This window comes from Bos mutus, chromosome 5 (genome assembly GCF_027580195.1).
Source record: "Bos mutus isolate GX-2022 chromosome 5, NWIPB_WYAK_1.1, whole genome shotgun sequence".
In the NCBI taxonomy this organism is placed as follows: Eukaryota; Metazoa; Chordata; class Mammalia; order Artiodactyla; family Bovidae; genus Bos; species Bos mutus.
The window spans coordinates 73,055,997-73,080,216 of NC_091621.1; the positions used below are offsets into that span (position 1 = coordinate 73,055,997).

The window sequence follows — 24,220 nt, forward strand, 5'->3', positions numbered from 1 at the left end:
GAAAGTGTAGCTCCTCAGCATCTACTTAGTCACAATGGAAAATTTTAAACACATGATAGACAGACAAAATACACGTGTTTATGTATATACATATATATAGTATGTATATATATATATAATATATTGTATATATAAACTAAAAGATTAAATGTATTAAATTTTAAACCAGTTAAAATAGTCTATAAGCAAATTTCTCTGAATATCACATACAGATTGGAGAGAAGTGAGAAGTCAGTGATGAGAAACAGTACAGTAACAAAATTCATTCTGCTGGGACTGACAGATGACCCTGAGCTGCAGGGTTTAATTTTTATCTTTCTATTCCTTACCTACACACTGAGTTTAACTGGAAACCTGACCATCATCACACTCACATTTGTGGATTCCCACCTGAAAACACCAATGTACTTTTTCTTAAAAAATTTCTCCTTCTTGGAGATGTCTTTCACATCTTCTTGTATCCCCAGATACCTGTATAGTATAGCTACAGGTGACAGGGTCATTACCTATAATTCTTGTGCCCTTCAAGTATTTTTTACTGATCTGTGTGGAGTAACAGAATTTTTTCTGCTGGCCACCATGTCCTATGACCATTGCTTGGCCATCTGCAAGCCCTTGCACTATGTGACCATCATGAGCAACAGAGTCTGCAGAATTCTCATCATCTCTTGCTGGATGTCTGGTTTATGTGTATTAATCCCACCACTTAGCCTGGGTTTAAATCTAAAATTTTGTGACTCTAACAAGATTGATCACTTTGGCTGTGATGCATTTCCTTTAGTGAAAATCTCATGCTCAGAAACATGGCTGATGGAACAGACGGTTATAATCTGTGCTGTGCTGACCCTAAATATGACTCTCACTTGTGTAGTTCTGTCATATGCTTGCATTGTGAAGACAATTTTGAGGTTCCCTTCTGCTCAGCAAAAGAAAAAGGCCTTTTCAACCTGTTCTTCTCACATGATTGTGGTTTCTATCACCTATGGCACATGCATTTTCATCTACATCAATCCTACGGCAAAGGAAGAAGTGGCCATTAAAAAAGTGGTTTCACTCCTCATTTTTTCTGTTTCACCTATGTTGAATCCATTTATTTATACCTTGAGAAACAACCAAGTTAAGAAAGCCTTTAAGGACTCAATCAAAAGAATTGCTTTGTTCTCATCTAAGTAAGAAAAAAATATTTAAAAAATATCATCTCAAAAGGATAGGAAGGAAATATTTTTGAAGTTTATAATTTACTAATAGCAAAATACATATATTACTATGAACACACATATATAGCAGATAAAACTTAATAAATATTCTCTTGAATCTATGTTAAATGTTGTCAATAGAATGTATTAGAAATAGTGATTTAACTAAGTAGAGCAATAATCTATAAAAGCATGTGGATAATTAGGAGAGTAAAGGCAGGCATATGGGAACAGAGGTTGCACTATAGATCACAGAGACTTAAGGCTGAAGTCTCAGGATTACTGCAGTAAGAGCACTTGTGACACAATAGATGCACATGTAATGAAAGTTTGAATTAGTAAATCATACTTATTTTCATGGAAAGATTACATTTTTTCCTGAGAAGTATTATCTGTAGCTTCTACAGCTGTTAGTCAAGGAAAAAACATTCCCCAGTATATTTGCTACTTGTGCCAACATCTAACACCAATTCAGCTTTTATATTCCAGATTCTATCATAATTATCTAAATTATTAGATACAACAACTAGAAAAATCCACACAAATGTAATTTCTTGAAAATTATAGTTTTTACACCACATCAACTAATTACTATCAGGAAAGCAGTGAAATGCAGACAAACATCACAAATTATTTGGAACACTGAAAAAGCTACACTCAATTGGAATTCTGTTATCTTAAATTATTCATTATTTACAAAAAAGTAAACTAGCCCAAAAGAGGGGAATTTGTAGTCATCTGAATAAATTGAAAAAAAATGAAGAATTAACAAAAGTAAACGGAAAATGTAACTTACTATGGGTAGAAAATGAAGTCAACTAAGTAAGCTAAAGAGATTAAAAGCCAATTCTTTAAAAAGTCCAACAGCACTACAAGAGACCCACCTCAAAATAAGGGACACGTACAGCCTAAAAGTGAAGGGCTGGAAAAAAATATTTCATGCTAATGGAGACCAAAAGAAAGCAGGAGTAGCAATACTCATATCAGGTAAAATAGACTTTGAAATAAAGGCTGTGAAAAGAGACAAAGAAGGACACTACATAATGATCAAAGAGTCAATCCAAGAAGAAGATATAACAGTTATAAATATATATGCACCCATATAAGAGCACATCAATATGTAAGGCAAATACTAACAAGTATGAAAGGGAAAATTAACAATAACACAATAATAGTGGGAGACTTTAATGCCCCACTCACCCTATGGATAGATCAACTAAGCAGAAAGTTAGCAAGGAAACACAAACTTTAAATGACACAATGGACCAGTTAGACCTAATTGGTATCTATAAGACATTTCACCACAAAGCAGTGAATTTCACCTTTTTCTCAAGTGCACACAGAACCTTCTCCAGGATAGATCACATCCTGGGCCATAAATCTAACCTTGATAAATTAAAAAAAAAAAAATTGAAATCATCCCAAGCATCTTTTCTGATCACAATGCAGTCAGAGTAGATGTCAATTACAGGAAAAAAAAAAAAAAACTATTAAAAATACAAACATATAGAGGCTAAACAACACGCTTCTGAATAAACAACAAATAACAGAAGATATTTTAAAAAATAATAAAATATGCATAGAAACGAGCCATCAGGAAGTCCTAAAATGAAAACACAACAACCCAAAACCTATGGGATTCAGTAAAAGCAGTGCTAAGGGGAAGGTTTGTAGCAATACAAGTTTACCTCAAAAAACAAGAGAAAACTCTGTTTTCCAAGGGACTCTCAAGAGTCTTCTCCAACACCACAGTTCAAAAGCATCAATTCTTCGATGTTCAGCTTTCTTCACAGTCCAACTCTCGAATCAATACATAATCATCGGAAAAACCATAGCCTTGACTAGGCGGACCTTTGTTGGCAAAGTAATGTCTCTGCTTTTGAATATGCTGTCTAGGTTGGTCATAACTTTCCTTCCAAGGAGTAAGCATCTTTTAATTTCATGGCTGCAGTCACCATCTGCAGTGATTTTGGAGACCCCAAAATAAAGTCTGACTCTGTTTCCACTGTTTCCCCATCTATTTCCCATCAAGTGATGGGACCGGATGCCATGATCTTCGTTTTCTGAATGTTGAGCTTTAAGCCAACTTTTTCACTCTCCACTTTCACTTTTATTAAGAGGCTTTTGAGTTCCTCTTCACTTTCTGCCATAAGGGTGGTGTCATCTGCATATCTGAGGTGATTGATATTTCTCCCGGCAATCTTGATTCCAGCTTGTGTTTCTTACAGTCCAGCGTTTCTCATGATGTACTCTGCATATAAAGGATACTGTTCTTATTTCCATGACAAACTGAATCATGGTGAAAGTAAACAGTGGTTGGGGAGTGTAACTAGTACTCCAAATCTGATATTCTTCTAATTAATGACATTTGCATCAAGACATTGGAATGTTTACATATTAATTTAATGGGTTAGAAGTTAAAAACAATTGTGATAACTTCATAAAAACTTGTGAATGCCACATCTAAAGTATTTTAACAATTTTCTGACCGAAATATTGCCTGTATTCTACAAGTTTTAAACAAAAGGTCATGAGAGGCACAGGGGAAGAAGTGAATGAGGATAAAGTAATTTAGATAATAAAATACTAGTTTTTAAAAATGGATTAATGCTAATACTCAAATCTCAAGCAGTGGATAAGGAAAGCCTGTATAATAAGCTTTAAACTATTTTGGGTCTTACTTTCACTTTATCAATAACCAAGCTACAAAAAGAAATAGTAAAGCATTGAGAAACTTAAGATTTGGTTTCTGCATTTGGCTTCAGTTAGTAGTAAAATATAACTATATAAGCAATCCCAATCCCAGATGAAGATAAAAGTAAAACATAATGCATGGAAAAGAAGACCCGTAATATGTTGAAGTTTGATATGGATAAAGCCATCTAATATTTTTCAAAATATGCCTTAAGATTATCATGCATACTGCTTCAGATGACCTATTAATAATAATACTTATAAGCATGCCTTTGTAAATTGCATGTTAGATGGTTTTGTATAGTTTGCTAAGTGATTATTGATATTTGATATTAATATCACTCTCCATATCAAATATCTCTGAATCATAAATGGAGATTGAATAGAAGTCAGGATTCAGTGATGAGAAACCACACAGTAACAACTTTTATCTTGCTGGGATTGACTGATGATCCACAACTGAAGATTGTGATTTTCATCTTTTTACGTCTCACCTACATGTTGAGTGTAACTGGGAACCTGACAATCATCTCCCTCACCTTCATAGACTCTCACTTGAAAACTGCCATGTACTTTTTCCTGCAAAATTTCTCCTTCTTAGAAATCTCATTTCCATCTTCTTGTATTCCCAAATATTTGTGTAATATATCAACAGGTGATAAGACAATCACATATGACAATTTTATCAGTCAAATATTTTTTACTGACTTCTTAGCTCCTGCAGAATTTTTTCTCCTGGCTATCATGTCCTATGATAAATACATGGCCATCTGCAAGCCCTTGCATTATGTGACCATCATGAACAACATGGTCTGTAGAAGACTCATCCTTTGTTGCTAGATGGCTGGCATTGATCATAATCCCTCCACTTAGCCTGGGCCCTGCATCTGGAATTTTGTGACTTCAATGTTATTGATCATTTTGTCAGTGATACAGCCCCCCTCTTAAAGATCTCATGCTCAGAAACATGGCTCATAGAGCAAATGATCATAGTCTCTGCTGTTTTGACCTTAATCATGACCCTTGTGTGTGTCATTCTATCCTATATATACATCATCAAGACCATTTTACAATTCCTTTGTCTTCAACAAAGGAAAAAAGCATTTTCTACATGTTCTTCCCACTTGATTGTGACTTCCATCACCTATGAAAGCTGTATTTTCATCTATATTAAACCTTCAGAAAAGGAATCAGTAGCTATTAATAAGAGTGTGGCAGTACTTACTGCTTCCATCGCTCCTATGTTGAACTCCTTCATTTACACCTTGAGAAACAAGTTAAACAAGCCTTTGATAATGCTATCAGAAGATTCACATTGTTCTTAATAAAGTAAGGGAATTTGCTAAAGTGGAAAAATCAAGTTTTCATGAATAGATTAGACATCCTCAACCTATATCTTTAAACTTTAAGGCTTTCCTACATAATGAGGAAGCTTTATTGGGATTACATGTGTCAGTAAAGAATCATTTTACAATTTACCAACTCTTAATAAAACCACAAACAGAAACAATAACTTCATCTTAATATTATAGATTTACTAATTGTGCTTATTGCCTATTCCCACCTCAGCACTTGAGGCCTTTTTGATTTCAGGCCCCATTCTGTTGTTGTTACTCAGTCATGTCGAACTCTTTGCAACCCCATAGACTGCAGCACATCAGGCTTCCCTTGGTCTTCACTATCTCCTGGAGTTCACTCAAATTCATTACAATTGAGCTGGTGATGCTATCTAACCATCTCAATCTCTGCCACCCTCTTCTTTTGCCTTCAATCTTTCCTATCATCAGGGTCTTTTCCAATGAGTTGGCTTTTCACATGGGGTGGCCAAAGTATTGGAGCTTCAGTTATAGCATCAGTCCTCCAAAGAAGCACCATTCCAGATTATTCTCTTCTTGACTTTTAACAATAAACCCAAGAGAAGGCTGGTTTAGGGAAAATGAGTTTAATATTAAAATTAGATTTAAAACTTGAAGTTATAATACTGTTTCTTTATATGTTCATCTTCATATCATGATGACAATGATTAGCAGCTAACAATTAGAAAATCACTAGAGACCTACTACTTTTTAATATATGGAAAACAAATTTAAAAGATGTTTTGTCTTCCCACTTAAGAAAATTAAAGCACAGCAGAGTTACACTGCTAGTAAGAAGTAATTTCCATTTATATCTGACTCAAACACTAGTATTTGCTACATATGTGATGCCCCATGATGTCCATTTTAATGGTAAAATGTCCTCATTGGACACTTTAGGAAAATTACATATGCCAAATGAAGGTATTAATTTATGAAAACTGAACATTATTACATGATTTGGTTTTTCCAGTGCTCACGTATGGATGTGAGAGTTGGACTATAAAGAAAGCTGAGCACAGAAAAATTGATGCTTTTGAACTGTGGCATTGGAGAAGACTCTTGAAAGTCTCTTGGACTGTAAGGAGATCCAACCAGTCCATTCTAAAGGAGATCATCCTTGGGTGTTCATTCGAAGGACTGATGCTGAAGTTTGAAACTCCAAAGCTTTGGCCACCTGGTGTGAAGAGCTGACTCATTTGAAAAGACCCGATGCTGGAAAAGATTGAGAGCAGGAGGAGAAGGGGATGACAGAGGATGAGATGGTTGGATGGCATCACCGACTCAATGGACGTGAGTTGGTGATGGACAGGAAGGCCTGGCGTGCTGCGGTTCATGGGGTCACAAAGAGTCAGACACAACTGAGCAAATGAACTGAACTGAACTGAAGAGAAAATTATTTAAATACAGCATTCCATCTTAATATAAGCATTCATAATTTGTAAAGAATTGAAAACATTAATTATATTAGAAAATAGTGTATATTTATATAACATTTACAAAAAGAAGACATACTTTAACATAAAACAATGAAAAGCAGGAAGTTCTGGACAAAAAGTAAGGTCAATAGCATATGAACACTCTCCCTAAGAAGACAGATAAAAATGGAATTATCTATGAATTGGTATATAGAACTGAATTTATGAGTATAATAACTGTGAATGTTTCCAGGAAAGGTCCAATGAAACCAGGGTGTGGGCTCAAAAATGCCACTAATATATGACCAATGACTGTAAACAAATTCAGGAATCCGTATTAAAAACTGAGCCACCTTGAGCCACAGATGTCCCTTCAATCAGGTCTTACTTATATATTCTGTCTTAATTAGGTTCTTTTGATCAATATATAGGAGATCAGTTATGAGGGCACAGGCTCATTTTAACCTTTTTGCTCTCACCAAATTATATGAGCTTGAATTTATTCAAGACCATTTACTTTGTCTTTCACACAGCAAGGCTTTTATTCTAAGTGAATTTTTCAGCTTCTCACATAGCTCTTTGCAGAAGGTCCTGCATTATAACCTTTGTAATTATTATCCATCCCATGACTGTGGCACCTGTTCTATTTTAGAGAAGGTAATTATTTAGAAATTAAATTATCAAATAACTGAATTTACATTGATCACTCTGGTTTGAGTTGGAAATGAAATAGCCTAAAGCTTCCTGAACGTAGAGTGAATAGAGAAGAAGTAACACCAAAACACCACGAGCAAAGAAGAAAGTTAACACCATATAATAGAAAACTCAGCCACCCTAAGTGGAAAAAAATAAGGGAGTCTTTCTAAGGCTACTTTGGTTTTTGGCTACTAAGGTATTTGGTTTCTGACAACTCCTATTCTCCCTATACTAAGTAGCCCATTAAACTGACCTGATGGATACAAACTACTACATATGAAATAGATAAGCTATGATGATTTACTGTAGAGTACAAGGAATCATACATAATATACTGTAATAACCTATAATGGAAAATAATCTGAATATATATATACACATATATATATATATAAAATCACTGAATCATTTTCTATATACCTGAAACTAAAACAATATTGTAAATCAACTGTACTTCAATATGAAAAATCACCCTAAAGTAACCTGATGAATAAATCTCTACTTGATTTCACAAAATTCTTATTTGTTTGAAACTACTACTGTAATAAGTATATGTAATAAATTAGCTTCATTTAGTAACTGTAAAAAAATACACTGCCTAATTAAGAAGTTCCATTGAGTCTTTCTATTGAAAAATGAAAATTCCATCTGAAAGAAATATATAAAGACAGAATATTAACAATTCCAGACTCTGTAAATTTTTCTTACCTGCTCAACCAGGACCTGGGCTAGAATAAACTCACTAATAACTGTAGATTTTGACCATGTTTTTCTTGGACAATTGTGTTCATGCACAATACACTGAATAATGATCCATCTAAAGATATTCTAACCCCTGAAACCTGTGAAGGTTACCTTACATGGCAAAAGGAACTTGATAAATGTGATAAAGTTATGGATCTTAAGATAAATTTATCTTGGATTATGTGAATGGGCACCATTTAATCATAAGGAAAAAGAATCAAGTTAGTGGATGGAGATGTGACAATGGAAAAAAGAGGATCAAATAATACAAGGAAAAGACCAGGAGTCAAAGAATGCATGCAGCCTCTAGAAGCTGAAAGAAAGTAGTTTTCCCCCTAAAGGCTACAGAAAAAATGCACGTGGATATGTACAGTGCATATTCAGCCACTGAAAAGAAAGAAATCTTGTCTTTTTAAGACAACATAGATTGAACTTGGGGGCATTATGCTAAGTGAGAAAAGTCAGACATAGTTAAATACTGCATGGTATCACTTTTACATGGAATCTAAAAATTAAAATAAAACTCAGAGAGTAGAAAAGTGATCACCAAAAATTGGGGGATGGGGGAAAAAAGGAGAGTTTGGTTATTAAGAAAAATACAAACTTTTAGGTATGAAGATGTCTGAGGATCTAATGTATAACATAATGACTATGTGCCCAAGAACTGATATTTTTTGAACTGTAGTGTTGGAGAAAACTCCTGAGAGTCCCTTGGACAGCAAGGAGATTAAACCAGTCAGTCCTAAAGGAAATCAGTCCTGAATATTCATTGAAAGAACTGATGATGAAATTGAAGCTACAATACTTTGGCCACCTGATGTGAAGAACTGACTCATTGGAAAAGACCCTGATGCTGGGAAAGATTGAAGGCAGGAGGAGAAGTGGACGACAGGATGAGACAGTTGGATGGCATCACCGACTTGATGGATATGAATTTGAGTAAGCCCCAGCAATTGGTGATGAACAGGGAGGCCTGCTGTGCTTCATTCCTTGGGGTCACAAAGAGTCAGACACAACTGAGCCACTGAACTAAACTGAACCAATGTGCAGATGCTTTTTAGTTTGATGAGGCCCCACTTGTCTATTTTTGCTTTTGTTGCCTTTGGTTTTGATGTCAAATCCAAAAAAATCATCACCAAGACTGGAGTCAAGGCATGTACTGCCAGTGTTTTCTTCTGAGAACTTTATAGTTTCAGGTTTTACATTCAAGTCTTTTATCCATTTGAGTTAATTTTCATGCAGTGTGTAAGGTAGTACTAACCCAGTTTTATGCTATTTTATTTACTTATTGCATTTGGCTGTCCAGTTTTCCCAGGCTTCACAGATGGCTCAGTGCTAAAGAATCCACCTGCCAATACAGGAGACGTGGGTTCAATCCCTGGGTGGGCAAGATCTCTTGAGGAGGAAATGGCAACCTACTCCAGTAATCTTGCATGGAAAACCCCATGAACAGAGGAACCTGACAGGCTATAGTTCATAAGGTCACAAAGAGTTGGCCACAACTAAGCACACATGCACAATGTCCAGTTTTCCCAGCTCGATTTATCAAAGACACTGTCCTGTCACATTGCATATTTTTGTCCCCTTTGTCATAAATTAGTTGACCATAGGAGCACGGAAAACTTTAAAGGACATGAATTTATAGTACTTTGATTTTAATATCTGAAGGAACATTAAGATACTAAGATGTTGAACATGAATTAATAAGAATAAATAACTAATATATAACTATATGTATATTAATTTAGACTATGTTTAGAAGGTTAAAAACATTGACTTATGTATCCAATTATACTTAATCTGTTGTTAATGCTTATTTTTAGTCTTATAAATATGTTGATACATTTGAAGAAAAATGTCTATATGGGTTATATGATTTTACGTATTTTTAAATTTCTTATCTAATTAAAAGTTCCTAAATATAGTTAATAATTTATGGTATAGACTAATAAATAAGAAATGTAGTTTTTTAATGGTCTTCCCATACCATGTGTATGGATAATCACAATGGTGTGATCACTCACCTAGAGCCAGACATCCTAGAATGCGAAGTCAAATGGGCCTTAAGAAGCATCACTACAAACAAAGCTAGTGAAGGTAATGGAATTCACATTGAGCTCTTTCAAATCCTAAAAGATGATGCTGAAAGTGCTACACTCAAAATGCCAGCAAATTTGTAAAACTCGGCAGTGGCCACACGACTGGAAAAGGTCAGTTTTCATTCCAAGCCCAAAGAAAGGCAATGCCAAAGAATGCTCAAACTACTGCACAATTGCACTCATCTCACATGCTAGGGAAGTAGTGCTCAAAATTCTCCAAGCCAGGCTTCAATGTATGTGAACCATGAACTTCCAGATGTTCAAGCTGGTTTTATAAAAGGCAGAGGAACCAGAGGTCAAATTGCCAACATCTGTGGGATCATCAAAAAAGCAAGAGAGTTCCAGAAAAACATCTATTTCTATCTCTGCTTTATTGACTATGCCAAAGCCTTTGACTGTGTGGATCACAGCAAACTCTGGAAAATTCTGAAAGAGATGAGAATACCAGACCACCTGACCTGCCTCTTGAGAAATTTGTATGCAGGTCAGGAAGCAACAGTTAGAACTGGACATGGAACAACAGACTGTTTTCAAATAGGGAAAGGAGTACGTCAAGGCTGTATATTGTCACCCTGCTTATTTAACTTATATTCAGAGTACACCATGAGAAACGCTGGGCTAGATGAAGCACAAGCTGGATCAAGATTGCCAAGAGAAATACGAATAACCTCAGATATGCTGATGACACCACCCTTATGGCAGAAAGTGAAGAGGAACTAAAAAGCCTCTTGATGAAAGTGAAAGAGGAGAGTGGAAAAGCTGGCTTAAAACTCAACATTCAGAAAACGAAGATCATGGCATCTGGTCCCATCACTTCATGGCAAATAGATGGGGAAACAGTAGAAACAGTGACAGACTTTATTTTGGGGGGCTCCAAAATCACTGCAGGTGATTGCAGCCATGAAATTAAAAGACGCTTACTCCTTGGAAGAAAAGTTATGACCAACCCACACAGCATATTAAAAATCAGAAAGATTACTTTGTCAACAAAGGTCCATCTATTCAAAGCTATGGTTTTTCCAGTAGTCATGTATGGATGTGAGAGTTGAACTATAAAGAAAGCTTAATGGTGAAGAATTGATGTTTTTGAACTTTGGTGTTGGAGAAGACTCTTAAGAGTCCCTTGGATTGCAAGGAGATCCAACCAGTCCATCCTAAAGGAAACAAGTCCTAAATATTCATTGGAAGGACTCATGTTGAAGCTGAAGCTCCAATACTTTGGCCACCTGATGTGAAGAGCTGACTCATTTGAAAAGACCCTGATGTATGGCAAAACCAATACAATATTGCAAAGTAAAAAAAAAAAAAAAAAGAATGAACTCACACACAAAAAAAAGAATAGACCCTGATGCTGGGAAAGATTGCAGGCAGGAGGAGATGGGGACAAGAGAGGTTAACATGGTTGTATGGCATCACCAACTCAATGGACATGACTTTGAGTAAACTCCAGCAGCTGGTGATGGACAAGGAGGCCTGGCATACTGCAGTCCATAGGGTCGCAAAGAGCCAGACACGACTGAGCAACCAAACCGAACTGAACTGATATCATGTGTATCAGTTTATTCCATGTGACAGTAAGAAGAAGCTAAAATTTCATTTTACAACCAGACTCTTCTGTTGTCCTGCATGCATGCATGCTAAGTCACTTCAGTCGTGTTCAACTCTGCGACCTATGGACTGTAGCCTGCCAGGCTCCTCTGTCCTTGGGATTCTCCAGGCAAGAATGCTGGAGTGAGTTGCCATGCCCTTCTCCAGGGGATCTTCCTGATCCAGGGATCAAACTGGTGTCTCCTGTGGCTCCTGCATTGCAGGCAGATTCTTTACCACTTAGCCACTGGGGAAGCCCCTTCTGTTTTCCTACTGGCTTTTATCTGCAGCGTCCTCCTGTCTCCAAGGAAACTATATCCAAAGAAGATATAGTTACCACATTTTTTACCACAAATTTAATTACTCAAAAGATTCATTAGTGACTTTGTTCTTGGGTCACCAGGGACTCTGTTTATTCACTTGGTTGTATTTTTAACAAATAAAGCAAATGTCAAGCTAGGTGTAGTTAATGTGTTCAGAGCCCTGAGAGGTTAGCATAGCAACTTTCCTCAAACTGGAGAAGATTTCTGACATTCCATCATCCTCATATAATATTATATTTCTTTCTTTCTTGAGAGAAGGTTATAAGAATACAACAAGAAAATCCATGTAATTGTTTGAAGATGGATGCTTCAGAAAGATACCTCTAAGAGGCATCTTGGATTTGTTGTGAACATGATAGTGGATTCATAAGCAAAAGTAACCAAAAGCTCATATAAAAATCTTCGTCCTAACTGTCATTTTCAATTTAGGAGTTTTAAGACTGCATATGTTTCAACAAACAACAGAGACTATGATTGACAGTCATAAGAGTGAGGTTTGTCATTTCAACTTTATTCAGTTTTGTGTGATTTAAGTCTTGCTATGCTTTGGAAAATATATTTTACCTGTCTTTTAAAAATTGAAAATGTGAGTGATAAATTTCTATATTTGGTAAAATATACTTTTTTCATATTTTTAGAACACAGTTCCTTTGGATATAAAAATATCATTTTACTGGAGTTTTATGCACAAAAATATACTGGCATCTAATGGGATTAAAATTTGATGACCATCCAGAAATATATTAAATTCACAGCAAAAAATAAGGGCTATATTCATTTAATTGGGTAAGTATACTCCTCAGTTTACCCAAAGAATGATGTGGCTGAAATTGCATCCTCATCAGAGATTCTTGTCCTCATTTCAAACATGTCTTTTGAAAAAGTAGGATAAACAAAAACCAGTTAGCCACATATCAGTGAGTCTTCTTTTAAATCTTGTTTTACTATACTTTGTGTAACTTTAGAAGGAAAAAACAGACTTTTTAGAACATTGAATGATATCCAATGGTAGTGATAGGGCTAAGTTCATTCAGTGACATGATGGATATGTTGCCTGAGATTTAGGAAAAGAGTTGGAGGAAGATAGGAGATGAGCAGCAGAAATATTTCTCCTACATATCAACTTAATCTAATTTATTTGCTGATATATTTCCAATCCTCTTAGGTTGCTCAGACAAACCATGAGCCTCATTCAACTCTTCTTCTTCACGTCAGGTACTATAACCCTGAGGCCTTAGCTGCATCTTCTATTGAGTCAGTCAGAGCTGACCCTGTCCCATATCAGTAAAATAATACACTAGTTCACACAGTAAAGTGAGTCCACATACACATGAATTGAGGGGTATGGAGGAAACGTAATACACAAATAAGTGTTCTTTCTTAAGTGTTAAAATGGTAGCAAGCATTGATTTCTATGGGAACACAGAGGCTGGGATAAGAGATAGCATAGTGATTGGACTTTCAGGAAACTTTCCAGAGGGCTTCAAGGTGAAACTGAAAATCAATAGTAGTTATTCAAGTTAGTTGAAGACAGAAAACATATGATGTGTGAGAAGTATTTACAAAAAAATCTGTTACATGGAATATGCTCAATAAATGTAATCTTTTATCTTTGTTGAAAGGGACATTTTAAGAGGAGAAGGGGGAGAGATAAAGACCATGAGTTTTATTTGCGACATAGTCCATGTGAATGTTCAAATAGATATGTCAAATTTCATCTGAGAATCAAGTATTACAAGACAAAGATATCGATTTAGAAATGACCATCTGAAAGACATAGCAAAACATAAGAATTAATGAAAATAAAAAGGGGATATTAGTATGGTGAGACATGAAAGAAGTGAAGAGAATACTAACAGACAGATAAAAGCCAGAGAAATACATCATCTGTACTATCTTTGAAGTTTATTTACCAGGGCATTTCATGAAAATATAAATGTATATTGTGCATAAGTACAACTATATTGCACTTTAAGACATTTTATATTTTGCATCACTGTGGATTATAAGTGATTACTTAGGGACAGAGAAACCTTGACAGAAGCAGTGTCAGGTGGGGAGCTGAAGAAGTTTTGTGTGTTTGTGTGTGTGAGTGTGTGTGTGTGTACACATGATAGTTTAGAGGTGTTGAGGGGACTTGTATGCAATGAACAAAAACAGAAAACAAAATTCTTTAACCATAGAGCTCAGAGATTTCAAGTGACTACAGAGTATGTGCACAGTGAACCCAAATGATCTTACACATCTTAATACTTTAATAAAGAATGAAATTCAAGCAACAACAGCAACCAGAGAACTCTTGAATATCACAAGACATCTTTGCTCCTACAAAATGACATACCCACCACAGTCAAAAGTAGTCCTTTACAAAATGAATATTTAAATTGTAAATATTTTAAATAATGATAAATAAGGAAAAACTTGAATATGGTACCTTCCATACTGCTAAAATAATCCTAAATGAAGCATTTCAATGTTAACAGCATATTTAACAGAACTCAGCAGTCAGCAATGAGAAACAGTACGGTAACAACATTCATTCTGCTGGGACTGACAGATGACCCTCAACTGCAGATTTTGCTTCTTATCTTTCTCTTTCTCACCTACATGCTAAGCATAACTGGGAATCTGACCATCATCTTCCTCATCTTCCTGGATTCCCACCTTAAGACAGCCATGTATTATTTCCTACAAAATTTCTCCTTTTTGGAGATCTCATTCACATCAGCTTGTATTCCCAGATACCTGTATAACATTGTGACAGGTGACAAGGTCATTACCTACAATGCCTGTGCCAGCCAAGTATTTTTTACTGACCTCTTTGGTGTAACTGAATTTTTTCTCCTAGCTGCTATGTCCTATGATCGCTATGTGGCCATCTGCAAACCCCTGCATTATGTGACCATCATGAGTAGCATGGTCTGCAGAAGACTTGTCTTTTGTTGTTGGGTAGCTGGTCTGTTTATTATAATCCCCCCACTTAGCCTAGGCCTAGAATTGGAATTTTGTGATTCTAATACCATTGATCATTTTATCTGTGATGCATCTCCCCTCCTGAAAATTTCGTGTTCAAATACTTGGTACATGGAACAGACTGTTATCATCTGTGCTGTGCTGACCCTCCTTATGACACTGACGTGTGTAGTTCTGTCTTACATTTATATCATCAAGACAATTTTAGAATTCCCTTCTGCCCAGCAAAAGAAAAAGGCCTTTTCTACTTGCTCTTCCCACATAATTGTGGTTTCAATCACCTATGGTAGCTGCATCTTCATCTACATCAAACCTTCAGCAAAGGACTCAGTGGCCATTAACAAAGGTGTGACCATGCTCACTACTTCCATCGCTCCAGTGCTGAACCCTTTCATTTACACACTGAGAAACAAGCAAGTCAAACAAGCCTTCAATAATTCAATCAAAAGAATCACAATACTTTCCCCAAAAAATAAGAGAATGTAAAGCCAAATAAACACATACTGAACTACCAAGTTTTGCCATCAGGTTAATTTACTCAAAACACTCTCATTCATCTTGATCTAGTGACAACTTCTTCAGAAACATCATTTAAGAACCTTCCATAACCCAGCATGCTAATAATTTTTTTTTTCCGATTCAAAAATACTTTTATTTTGGTTGCCACTGTTCTTATCTGCATTAACTCTTTTTTTTTCCTAATTTTATTTTATTTTTAAACTTTACATAATTGTATTAGTTTTGCCAAATATCAAAATGAATCCGCCACAGGTATACATGTGTTCCCCATCCTGAACCCTCCTCCCTCCTCCCTCCCCATACCATCCCTCTGGGTCGTCCCAGTGCACTAGCCCCAAGCATCCAGTATCGTGCATCGAACCTGGACTGGCAACTTGTTTCTTACATGATATTTTACATGTTTCAATGCCATTCTCCCAAATCTTCCCACCCTCTCCCTCTCCCACAGAGTCCATAAGACTGTTCTATACATCAGTGTCTCTTTTGCTGTTTCATACACCGGGTTATTGTTATCATCTTTCTAAATTCCATATATATGTGTTAGTATACTGTATTTATGTTTTTCCTTCTGGCTTACTTCACTCTGTATAATAGGCTCCAGTTTCATCCACCTCATTAGAACTGATTCAAATGTATTCTTTTTAATGGCTGAGTAATACTCCATTGTGTATATGTACCACAGCTTTCTTATCCATTCATCTGCTGATGGACATCTAGGTTGCTTCCATGTCCTGGCTATTATAAACAGTGCTGCGATGAACATTGGGGTACACGTGTCTCTTTCCCTTCTGGTTTCCTCAGAATGGGAGAAAATAATAATTTTTTAAAATTTAAATCCTGGCTTCACCTCCAAATTAAAAATATCAAAAAATGAAGCACAACAGGTAAAACAGAAGCATATCTCCAAATTAGACCTACCAAAAGAGAACAGTAAGTTGATAAATTCTTACATTTTCCAGAGAAAGAATAAGTAATGGTTGCCACTAGTTTTTCAAATCCAAAACTTTCAAATTACTTATTCATTGATTCACAAAACAAATATGTATTGGGTAATTCCTTTGGGGTAGGTACTGCTTTAGGCACTAGAAATAGAGACAACCAGCAGAATTTTATTCCCACGTACCTTCAGGAGTGAACAGAAGAAACACTATGTTAAAGAAAGCAAAAGTTAACTTTCAGTAATAAACATTTTTTATGAAGGAGAATTATAAACCTTTACAATTATGGAAATAATAAATAAACAGCATTTTGCTTAATACTAAATACTAAAAACTAAACAAAACAGTTTGGTACAGGAACAAAAATAGACATACTGATCAAGGGAAGAGAGTAGAGAACCCAGAAATAAACTCAGGCACTTATTTTCAATTAATCTATAGCAAAACTACATACTAAATATTAAAACAAAAAGTATACAAATTGCACATTAAATTTTTAATAATAAGACTTTTAAATGTTATGGTAGTAGTAGTAATGCATACATGCCCAGTCATGTCCAACTCTTTGTGACCCCATGGACTGTAGCCCATCTGGCTCCTCTGTCCATGGGATTTTCCAGGCAAGAATACTGGAATGGGTTGCCATTTCCTACTCCAGGGTATCTTCCCAACCCACGGATCGAACTGGTGTCTCTTATGCCTTCTGCATTGACAGGCAGAGTCTTTACCACTGCACCACCTGGGAAGCCTCTTAAATGTTCTAAGATTTTTCAAAAAAAAAAAAAAAAAAAGAAAGGGAAAATTGTGAGAATGGATAACAACTATTTTGAAGAATTTAAATATTTTGGTATTACAAAAGCCTGCCAGATGCAGACACATATATTGAAATGCCAACACACAATGTCTCTAAAATAGGCAAGCACACATCAAAAATTAAGTAAAAGAAATAAAGTAAAAACAGCCAGATGTATGGAATCTTAGAAACTTATAAATGTTTTCAAAAGAAATACAAAGAGTGGTACATAAAGGTATTCCATTTTTTAATGATATAAATGGTTATACATTGGAAGAACACACACTATTTACCACATTTCCTAGAAAAAGAAATTTACACAGATCATCATCTGAAACTATTTCCTCCATTCTCTACAATTCATGCTATAGGCTCTTGAACCTGTGTTCAAGAGGTTCACATTTAGTCTTTTCTGACTGCTATTTCCCTGTATTTTATATATATTCTCATCCTTTATTGGAGCACACTTTTTTCCCTTCAGTTTTCTTATTTAAAAGTCACTCAGGTTCCTTAAAAAATTAAATATAACACACTACCCTATGATCTAGCCATCTCATTTCCGGTATATATCCAAAAGAACTAAAAAGGATCTCAAAGAGATGTGTGCACACTCATGTTCATTGTAGCAATATTCACAATAACTAATATGTAGAAACAACCTAAATGTCTACCTACCAATTAATGGATAAGTTAAATGTGGTATATACACACAGTGGAATACTACTTGGCCTTCAAAAAGAAGAAAATTCAGCAACATGTGACACTGTGGATGGACCTTGAAGACAGTATCCTAAGTGAAATAAACCAGATACAGAAAGACAAAAACTTCATGATTGTATTTACATGAAATTTCTAAAATAGTCAAATTAATAAAATTAAAGTCTGGAATAGTGATTACCAGGGAACAGGGCTGAAAGGGACAGGGCAATGGAGACTTATTAATGAAAAGGCATAAAATTTTAGTTAAGTAACATTAATAAACTCTAAAGACCTGCTTTACAACATTGTACCTATAATCAACAATAATGTATTCTACACTAAAAATCTGTTAAAAGGGTAGTTCTCACAAAGTGTTCTTACCACAATAAAATCTTCTCAGAAAATGTACACACATATACATTTTTCAGATAAGAGACAAGCCATTATAAATATGATTTCAGTGAACACCTAGAGCTAAACCTTGATGCTAGTTAATATTCCTGTACATGATAACCAACCCATCATTCAGCCATACCTACTGTTACTAAAAGGGCTATTCCTTTCAGATTTCACATTTTTACAACATGTCTATGCTTCACCTTTGAAATTTTATGAAAGGATCATCAGAATATCTATTGTATATTTGCCAAAAAAACAAAATGGGCTCAGAAAATAACACAGTAATCATAGCACTGATACTATTATCTTATCATGAACAATAAAGATCTCTGGGCTGTGTGATTTTGTGATTTATAGTAAAAAAAAAAAATCTATTTGTCATCATCCAGTTCCTGACAGGATGCTCCTACAACCCTTGGAGATTCTTAAGGGATGAGAGCAATAAAGGTATCTTTTGTTGTGTTAATGAGAAGATGTGGGAAGACCTTAGGTCACCTAAAAATGAAGCCTGGTTGCCAGGGAAATCAATCACCTGATTAGAGGATTGGAATTTACAGTACCCAAATTGGAAAAGACCCTGATGCTGGGAAACATTGAAAGCAGGAGGAGAAGGGGATGACAGAGGATGAGATGGTTGGATGACATCACCAACTCAATGGACATGAGTTTGAGCAAACTCTGGGAGCTGGTGACGGACAGGGAAGCCTGGCATGCTGCAGTCCATGGGGTTGCAAAGAGTCGGACACAACTGAGCAACTGTACTGAACTGAACTGAAATCCCTCACCTCAGTGAGAGAGAGGGCCCTCGCTGGAGAATCAGTTCAATGTACAGAGACCAATGATTTAACCAATAATCACTACATAATAAAGCCTCCATAAAACCCCAAAAAGATGAGTTTCAGAGAGCTTATGGGCTGGTGAACATCTGGTGGGGCTGAAACGGGAAACAGGATTCTGTTCATGGAGCCAAAGAATGAATTTCACAAACCAGCAAACGCTCACGCAGGCAAAGTTTATGTTTAAAAGGATAGAGACACAAAGCCCTCAGCATAGACACTGAGAAGGGGTAAAGAGCCCCAAAAGATGGGAATAACAGCAGTTTTTATATCTTTATTAGAATTAATCTGTTCAGTTTTGGTTGGCTTGGGCCCAGATATGTGTAATTTTTGACCAATCAGTTTAAATTGTGCAATGTCCTGTTTGTCATTTTTATGGCTTTCTTGGATCTCCCAGTTTCTCAGTTTTTCTAGACATATCGATGCCATCCCTCGACCATTTCTCGAAACCTCCAGACCGTTATTTAGGAGCCAGAGGGCAACCCACTCCAGTGTTCTCACCTGGAGGTTCTCACCCCACGGACAGAGGAGCCTGTGGGGCTACAGTCCTGGGACCACAAAGAGTCGGACATGACTGAGTAAGCACAGTGCAGTACAGATGTATGTTTAAGAGCTAATTGTCTACCTGGAATTTTTCTCCTTGATAAACTGGACAGCAGTCAATGATTGTCTTGTCCTGGGTCTGAATGTTTTATGACACTCCAGATCAGGGAGGAATTCCTCTGAATGCCTAGAAACTGGAAAAAATACAGCTTTAGGCTAATGGAGCCAAAACGCTTGTGTGTGAGAATTAAAATTGAAATTAGAAAAAGAACAAAGACTCTGACTTCTACACTGACTGTCTAACAATTTCTACATCAGTGCTTTCTCATACAAATCCTTTTTCAAATATATATATAGTGACTATTTTCTCCCTGTCTGGGATTTGCTTTTTTATTTTCTTAATGATGTCTTTTGAAGAGCAGTTTTAATTTTTTTGAAATCCAGTGTATCAATTATTACTTTTATGGTTTGTACTTGATTGTGTGTCCCAAGAAATCTTTGCCTACATGCTGAATTACTCCAGTGCCTTTGTCAAAATCAGTTGGCCATGTATTTCTGAATCTGGATGATCCATTTTATGTTATTTATCTGTGTGTTGATCTTTACATCAGTACCTCACTGTTTTTATCACTGTGGCTTTAAAGTGTCTGGAAACTACATACTGTAAATTCTGTAGCATTTTCCAGATAGGTTTGACTTGATATCAGTTGCTTCCCTTTCCCATATAAATTTTACATATAGCTTTTCAGTTTTTCTTTTAAAAAAGCCTGTTGGGATAGTGATTAAATTGCATTTGAATTTAGAAGTCAATTTGGGAAGAACTGACAAACAACACTGAATCTGCCAACCCATAGACATGACATATTTCCGTATTTATTTCAGCCTTTTAAAATGTATCTCAGTAATTTTTTTAGTGAAGAAGTTTTACACATATTTTTTCAAGTATATTTCTAAATATTTTCTGGTTTTTATGCTATTATAAATGGTATTTTAAATTTCATTTTCAAGTTTGTTTCTAGTGTATAGAAATGCAACTTATTTTTATACATTGATTTTGCATCTGAAATCTTATTAAATTCACATATTAGTTTAGTATTTATTTTAATTTTTTTAATTTTTGTAAATGCCTTAAAATTTCCTGTGTACACAATCATGGAAAGACTAGATATCTCTTCAAGAAAATCAGAAATACCAAAGGAATATTTCACGCAAAGATGGGCTCGATAAAGGACAGAAATGGTATGGACCCAACAGAAGCAGAAGAAATCAAGAAGAGATGGCAAGAAATCACAGAAGAACTGTACAAAAAAGATCTTCACAATCCAGATAATCATGATGGTGTGATCACTGACCTAGAGCCAGACATCCTGGAATGTGAAGTCAAGTGGGCCTTAGAAAGCATCACTACAAACAAAGCTAGTGGAGGTGATGGAATTCCAGTTGAGCTATTCCAAATCCTGAAAGATGATGCTGTGAAAGTGCTATACTCAATATGCCAGCAAATTTGGAAAACTCAGCAGTGGCCACACGACTGGAAAAGGTCAGTTTTCATTCCAATCCCAAAGAAAGGCAATGCCAAAGAATGCTCAAACTACTGCATAATTGCACTCATCTCACACACTAGTAAAGTAATGCTCAAAATTCTCCAAGCCAGGCTTCAGCAATATGCGAACCATGAATTTCCTGATGTTCAAGCTGGTTTTAGAAAAGGAAGAGGAACCAGAGATCAAATTGCCAACATCCACTGGATCATAGAAAAAGCAAGAGAGTTCCAGAAAAAACATCTACTTCTGCTTTATTGACTATGCCAAAGCCTTTGACTGTGTGGATCATAATAAACTGTGGAAAATTCTGAAAGAGATGGGAATACCAGACCACATGATCTGCCTCTTGAGAAATTTGTATGCAGGTCAGGAAGCAACAGTTAGAACTGGACATGGAACAACAGACTGGTTCCAAATAGGAAAAGGAGTACGTCAAGGCTGTATATTGTCATCCTGCTTATTTAACTTATATGCAGAGTACATCATGAGAAACGCTGGACTGGAAGAAACACAAGCTGGAATCAAGATTGCCGGGAGAAATATCAATCACCTCAGATATGCAGATGACACCACCCTTATGGCAGAAAGTGAAGAGGAACTAAAAAGCCTCTTAATAAAAGTGAAAGTGGAGAGTGAAAAAGTTGGCTTAAAGCTCAACATTCAGAAAACGAAGATCATGGCATCCAGTACCATCACTTCATGGGAAATAGATGGGGAAACAGTGGAAACAGTGTCAGACTTTATTTTGGGGGGCTCCAAAATCACTGCAGATGGTGACTGCAGCCATGAAATTAAAAGACACTTACTCTTTGGAAGGAAAGTTATGACCAACCTAGACAGCATATTCAAAAGCAGAGACATTACTTGGCCAACAAATGTTCGTCTAATCAAGGCTATGGTTTTTCCAGTGGTCATGTATGGATGTGAGAGTGGGACTGTGAAGAAGGTTGAGCGCCAAAGAATTGATGCTTTTGAACTGTGGTGTTGGAGAAGACTCTTTTTTTTTTTTTTTTTTTTGACTTATTTTCTGTATTGTGTATCTCTCAAAAATTTTTATTGGAATGTAGTTGATTTGCATATTTTGTTAGTGTCTGCTTTTATAACAAAGTGAATAAGTTATACATATACATATATCAACTCTTTTTTAGATTCTTTTCCCATATAGGTAGTTACAGAGTACTGAGAAGAGTTCCCTGTGCTATACAGATTAGTTATTTATTTTATATATAGCAGTGTTTATATGTCAATCCCAATCTCCCAATTCCTTGCCCCCCACTGCTTTTCCCCCCTAGTAACCAGAAGTTTGCTTCCTACATCTGTGACTCTATTTCTGTTTTTAAATAGGTTCACTTGTATTATCATTTTTATATTCCACAAAAAGTGGTATCATATGATATTTGTCTTCCTCTGTCTAATTTACTTCATTCAGTATGACAGTCTCTAGGTCCATCTACATCTCTGCAAATGACACAATTTCAATCCGTTTTAGGGCTGAGTAATATTCCGTTGTATATAGGTACCACATTTTCTTTATCCATTCCTCTGTTGATGGACAGTTAGACTGTTTTCCATGTCCTGGCTATTATAAATAGTACTGCAATGAACACTGAGGTGTATGTATCATTTTGAATTATGGTTTTCTCTGGGTATATGCCCAGGAGTGGGATTTTTGGGTTGTATGATAGTTCTATTTTTAGTTTTTTAAGGCACCTCCATATTGTTGTTCATAGTAGCTGTACCAATTTACATTCACACTGACTGTGTAGGAGGTTTCCCTTTTCTCCACACCCTCTCCAGCACTTATTGTTTGTAAATTTTTTTGATGGTGGTCATTCTGACTAGTTTGAGATAATACCTCATTGTAGCTTTTTTTTTTTTTTTGTAGTTTTGATTTGCATTTCTCTAATAATGCATGCACACACACAATAATTAGTGATGTTGAACATCTTTTTTTATGTGCTTTTTGGCTATCTGTATGTCTTATTTGGAGAAATGTATATTTAGATCTTCTACCCGTTTGTCTTTTTTTTTTTTTTTTTCTTATTTTGAAGCCCAAGGAAATAAAGTCTGTCACTGTTTCCATTGTTTCCCCATCTATTTGCCATGAAATGATGGGACTGGATGCTATGGTCTTAGTTTTCTTTTTTTTTGTTTGTTTTTTTTTTTTTAATTTAAAAAAATTGTACATCTTGAGAGTCCCTTGGACTGCAAGGAGATCCAACCAGTCCATTCTGAAGGAAATCAGCCCTGGGATTTCTTTGGAAGGAATGATGCTGAAGCTGAAACTCCAGTAATTTGGCCACCTCATGCGAAGAGTTGACTCATTGGAAAAGACTCTGATGCTGGGAGGGATTGGGGGCAGGAGGAGAAGGGGATGACAGAGGATGAGATGGCTGGATGGCATCACTGACTCGATGGACATGTGTCTGATGAACTCTGGGGGCTGGTGATGGACAGGGAGGCCTGGCGTGCTGCGATTCATGGGGTCGCAAAGAGTCGGACACGACTGAGCGACTGATCTGATCTGATCTGATGAAAAAAGGCACTTCTATCTCCTTATTCCAGATCTTTTTATGTATTTATTCTTCTTCTTCGTTTATTGGAATAGTTGGAAACTTAAACTACTGTTGAACTGAAGTTATGTGAGTGAATATCCTGTCTTGTTCTTAACATTAGAGGACAGCATCCAATTTTTTCACTGTTTAAAAATGATGTTAGCTGTAGGTTTTTCTTGCATGCTTTTCATCAGATTGGAAAATTTCCCTTCTAGTTCTAGTTTCTGAGGATATCATGTATGTGTGCTGAATTTTGACAGATGCTTTTTCCACATGTATTGAGATTATTTTTCTCTCCTTTATTTTGTT

The 24,220-nt window shown here is 35.9% G+C and overlaps 2 protein-coding genes and 1 pseudogene across 2 annotated transcripts; all 3 read left to right on the top strand.

The window, feature by feature from the left end:
- The first annotated feature begins 237 nt into the window (after positions 1 to 237).
- On the top strand, positions 238 to 1,173 carry LOC102272579 (olfactory receptor 6C2). The gene has a single exon (XM_005899016.2). The coding sequence runs from the start codon at positions 238 to 240 to the stop codon at positions 1,171 to 1,173; it is 936 nt and encodes a 311-aa protein (XP_005899078.2).
- A 3,119-nt stretch (positions 1,174 to 4,292) lies between these two features.
- Positions 4,293 to 5,223, top strand: LOC102274300 (olfactory receptor 6C2-like; annotated as a pseudogene).
- Positions 5,224 to 14,623: 9,400 nt separating this feature from the next.
- Positions 14,624 to 15,571, top strand: LOC106701075 (olfactory receptor 6C2-like). The gene has a single exon (XM_014479693.2). The coding sequence runs from the start codon at positions 14,624 to 14,626 to the stop codon at positions 15,569 to 15,571; it is 948 nt and encodes a 315-aa protein (XP_014335179.2).
- The last annotated feature ends 8,649 nt before the right edge of the window (positions 15,572 to 24,220 follow it).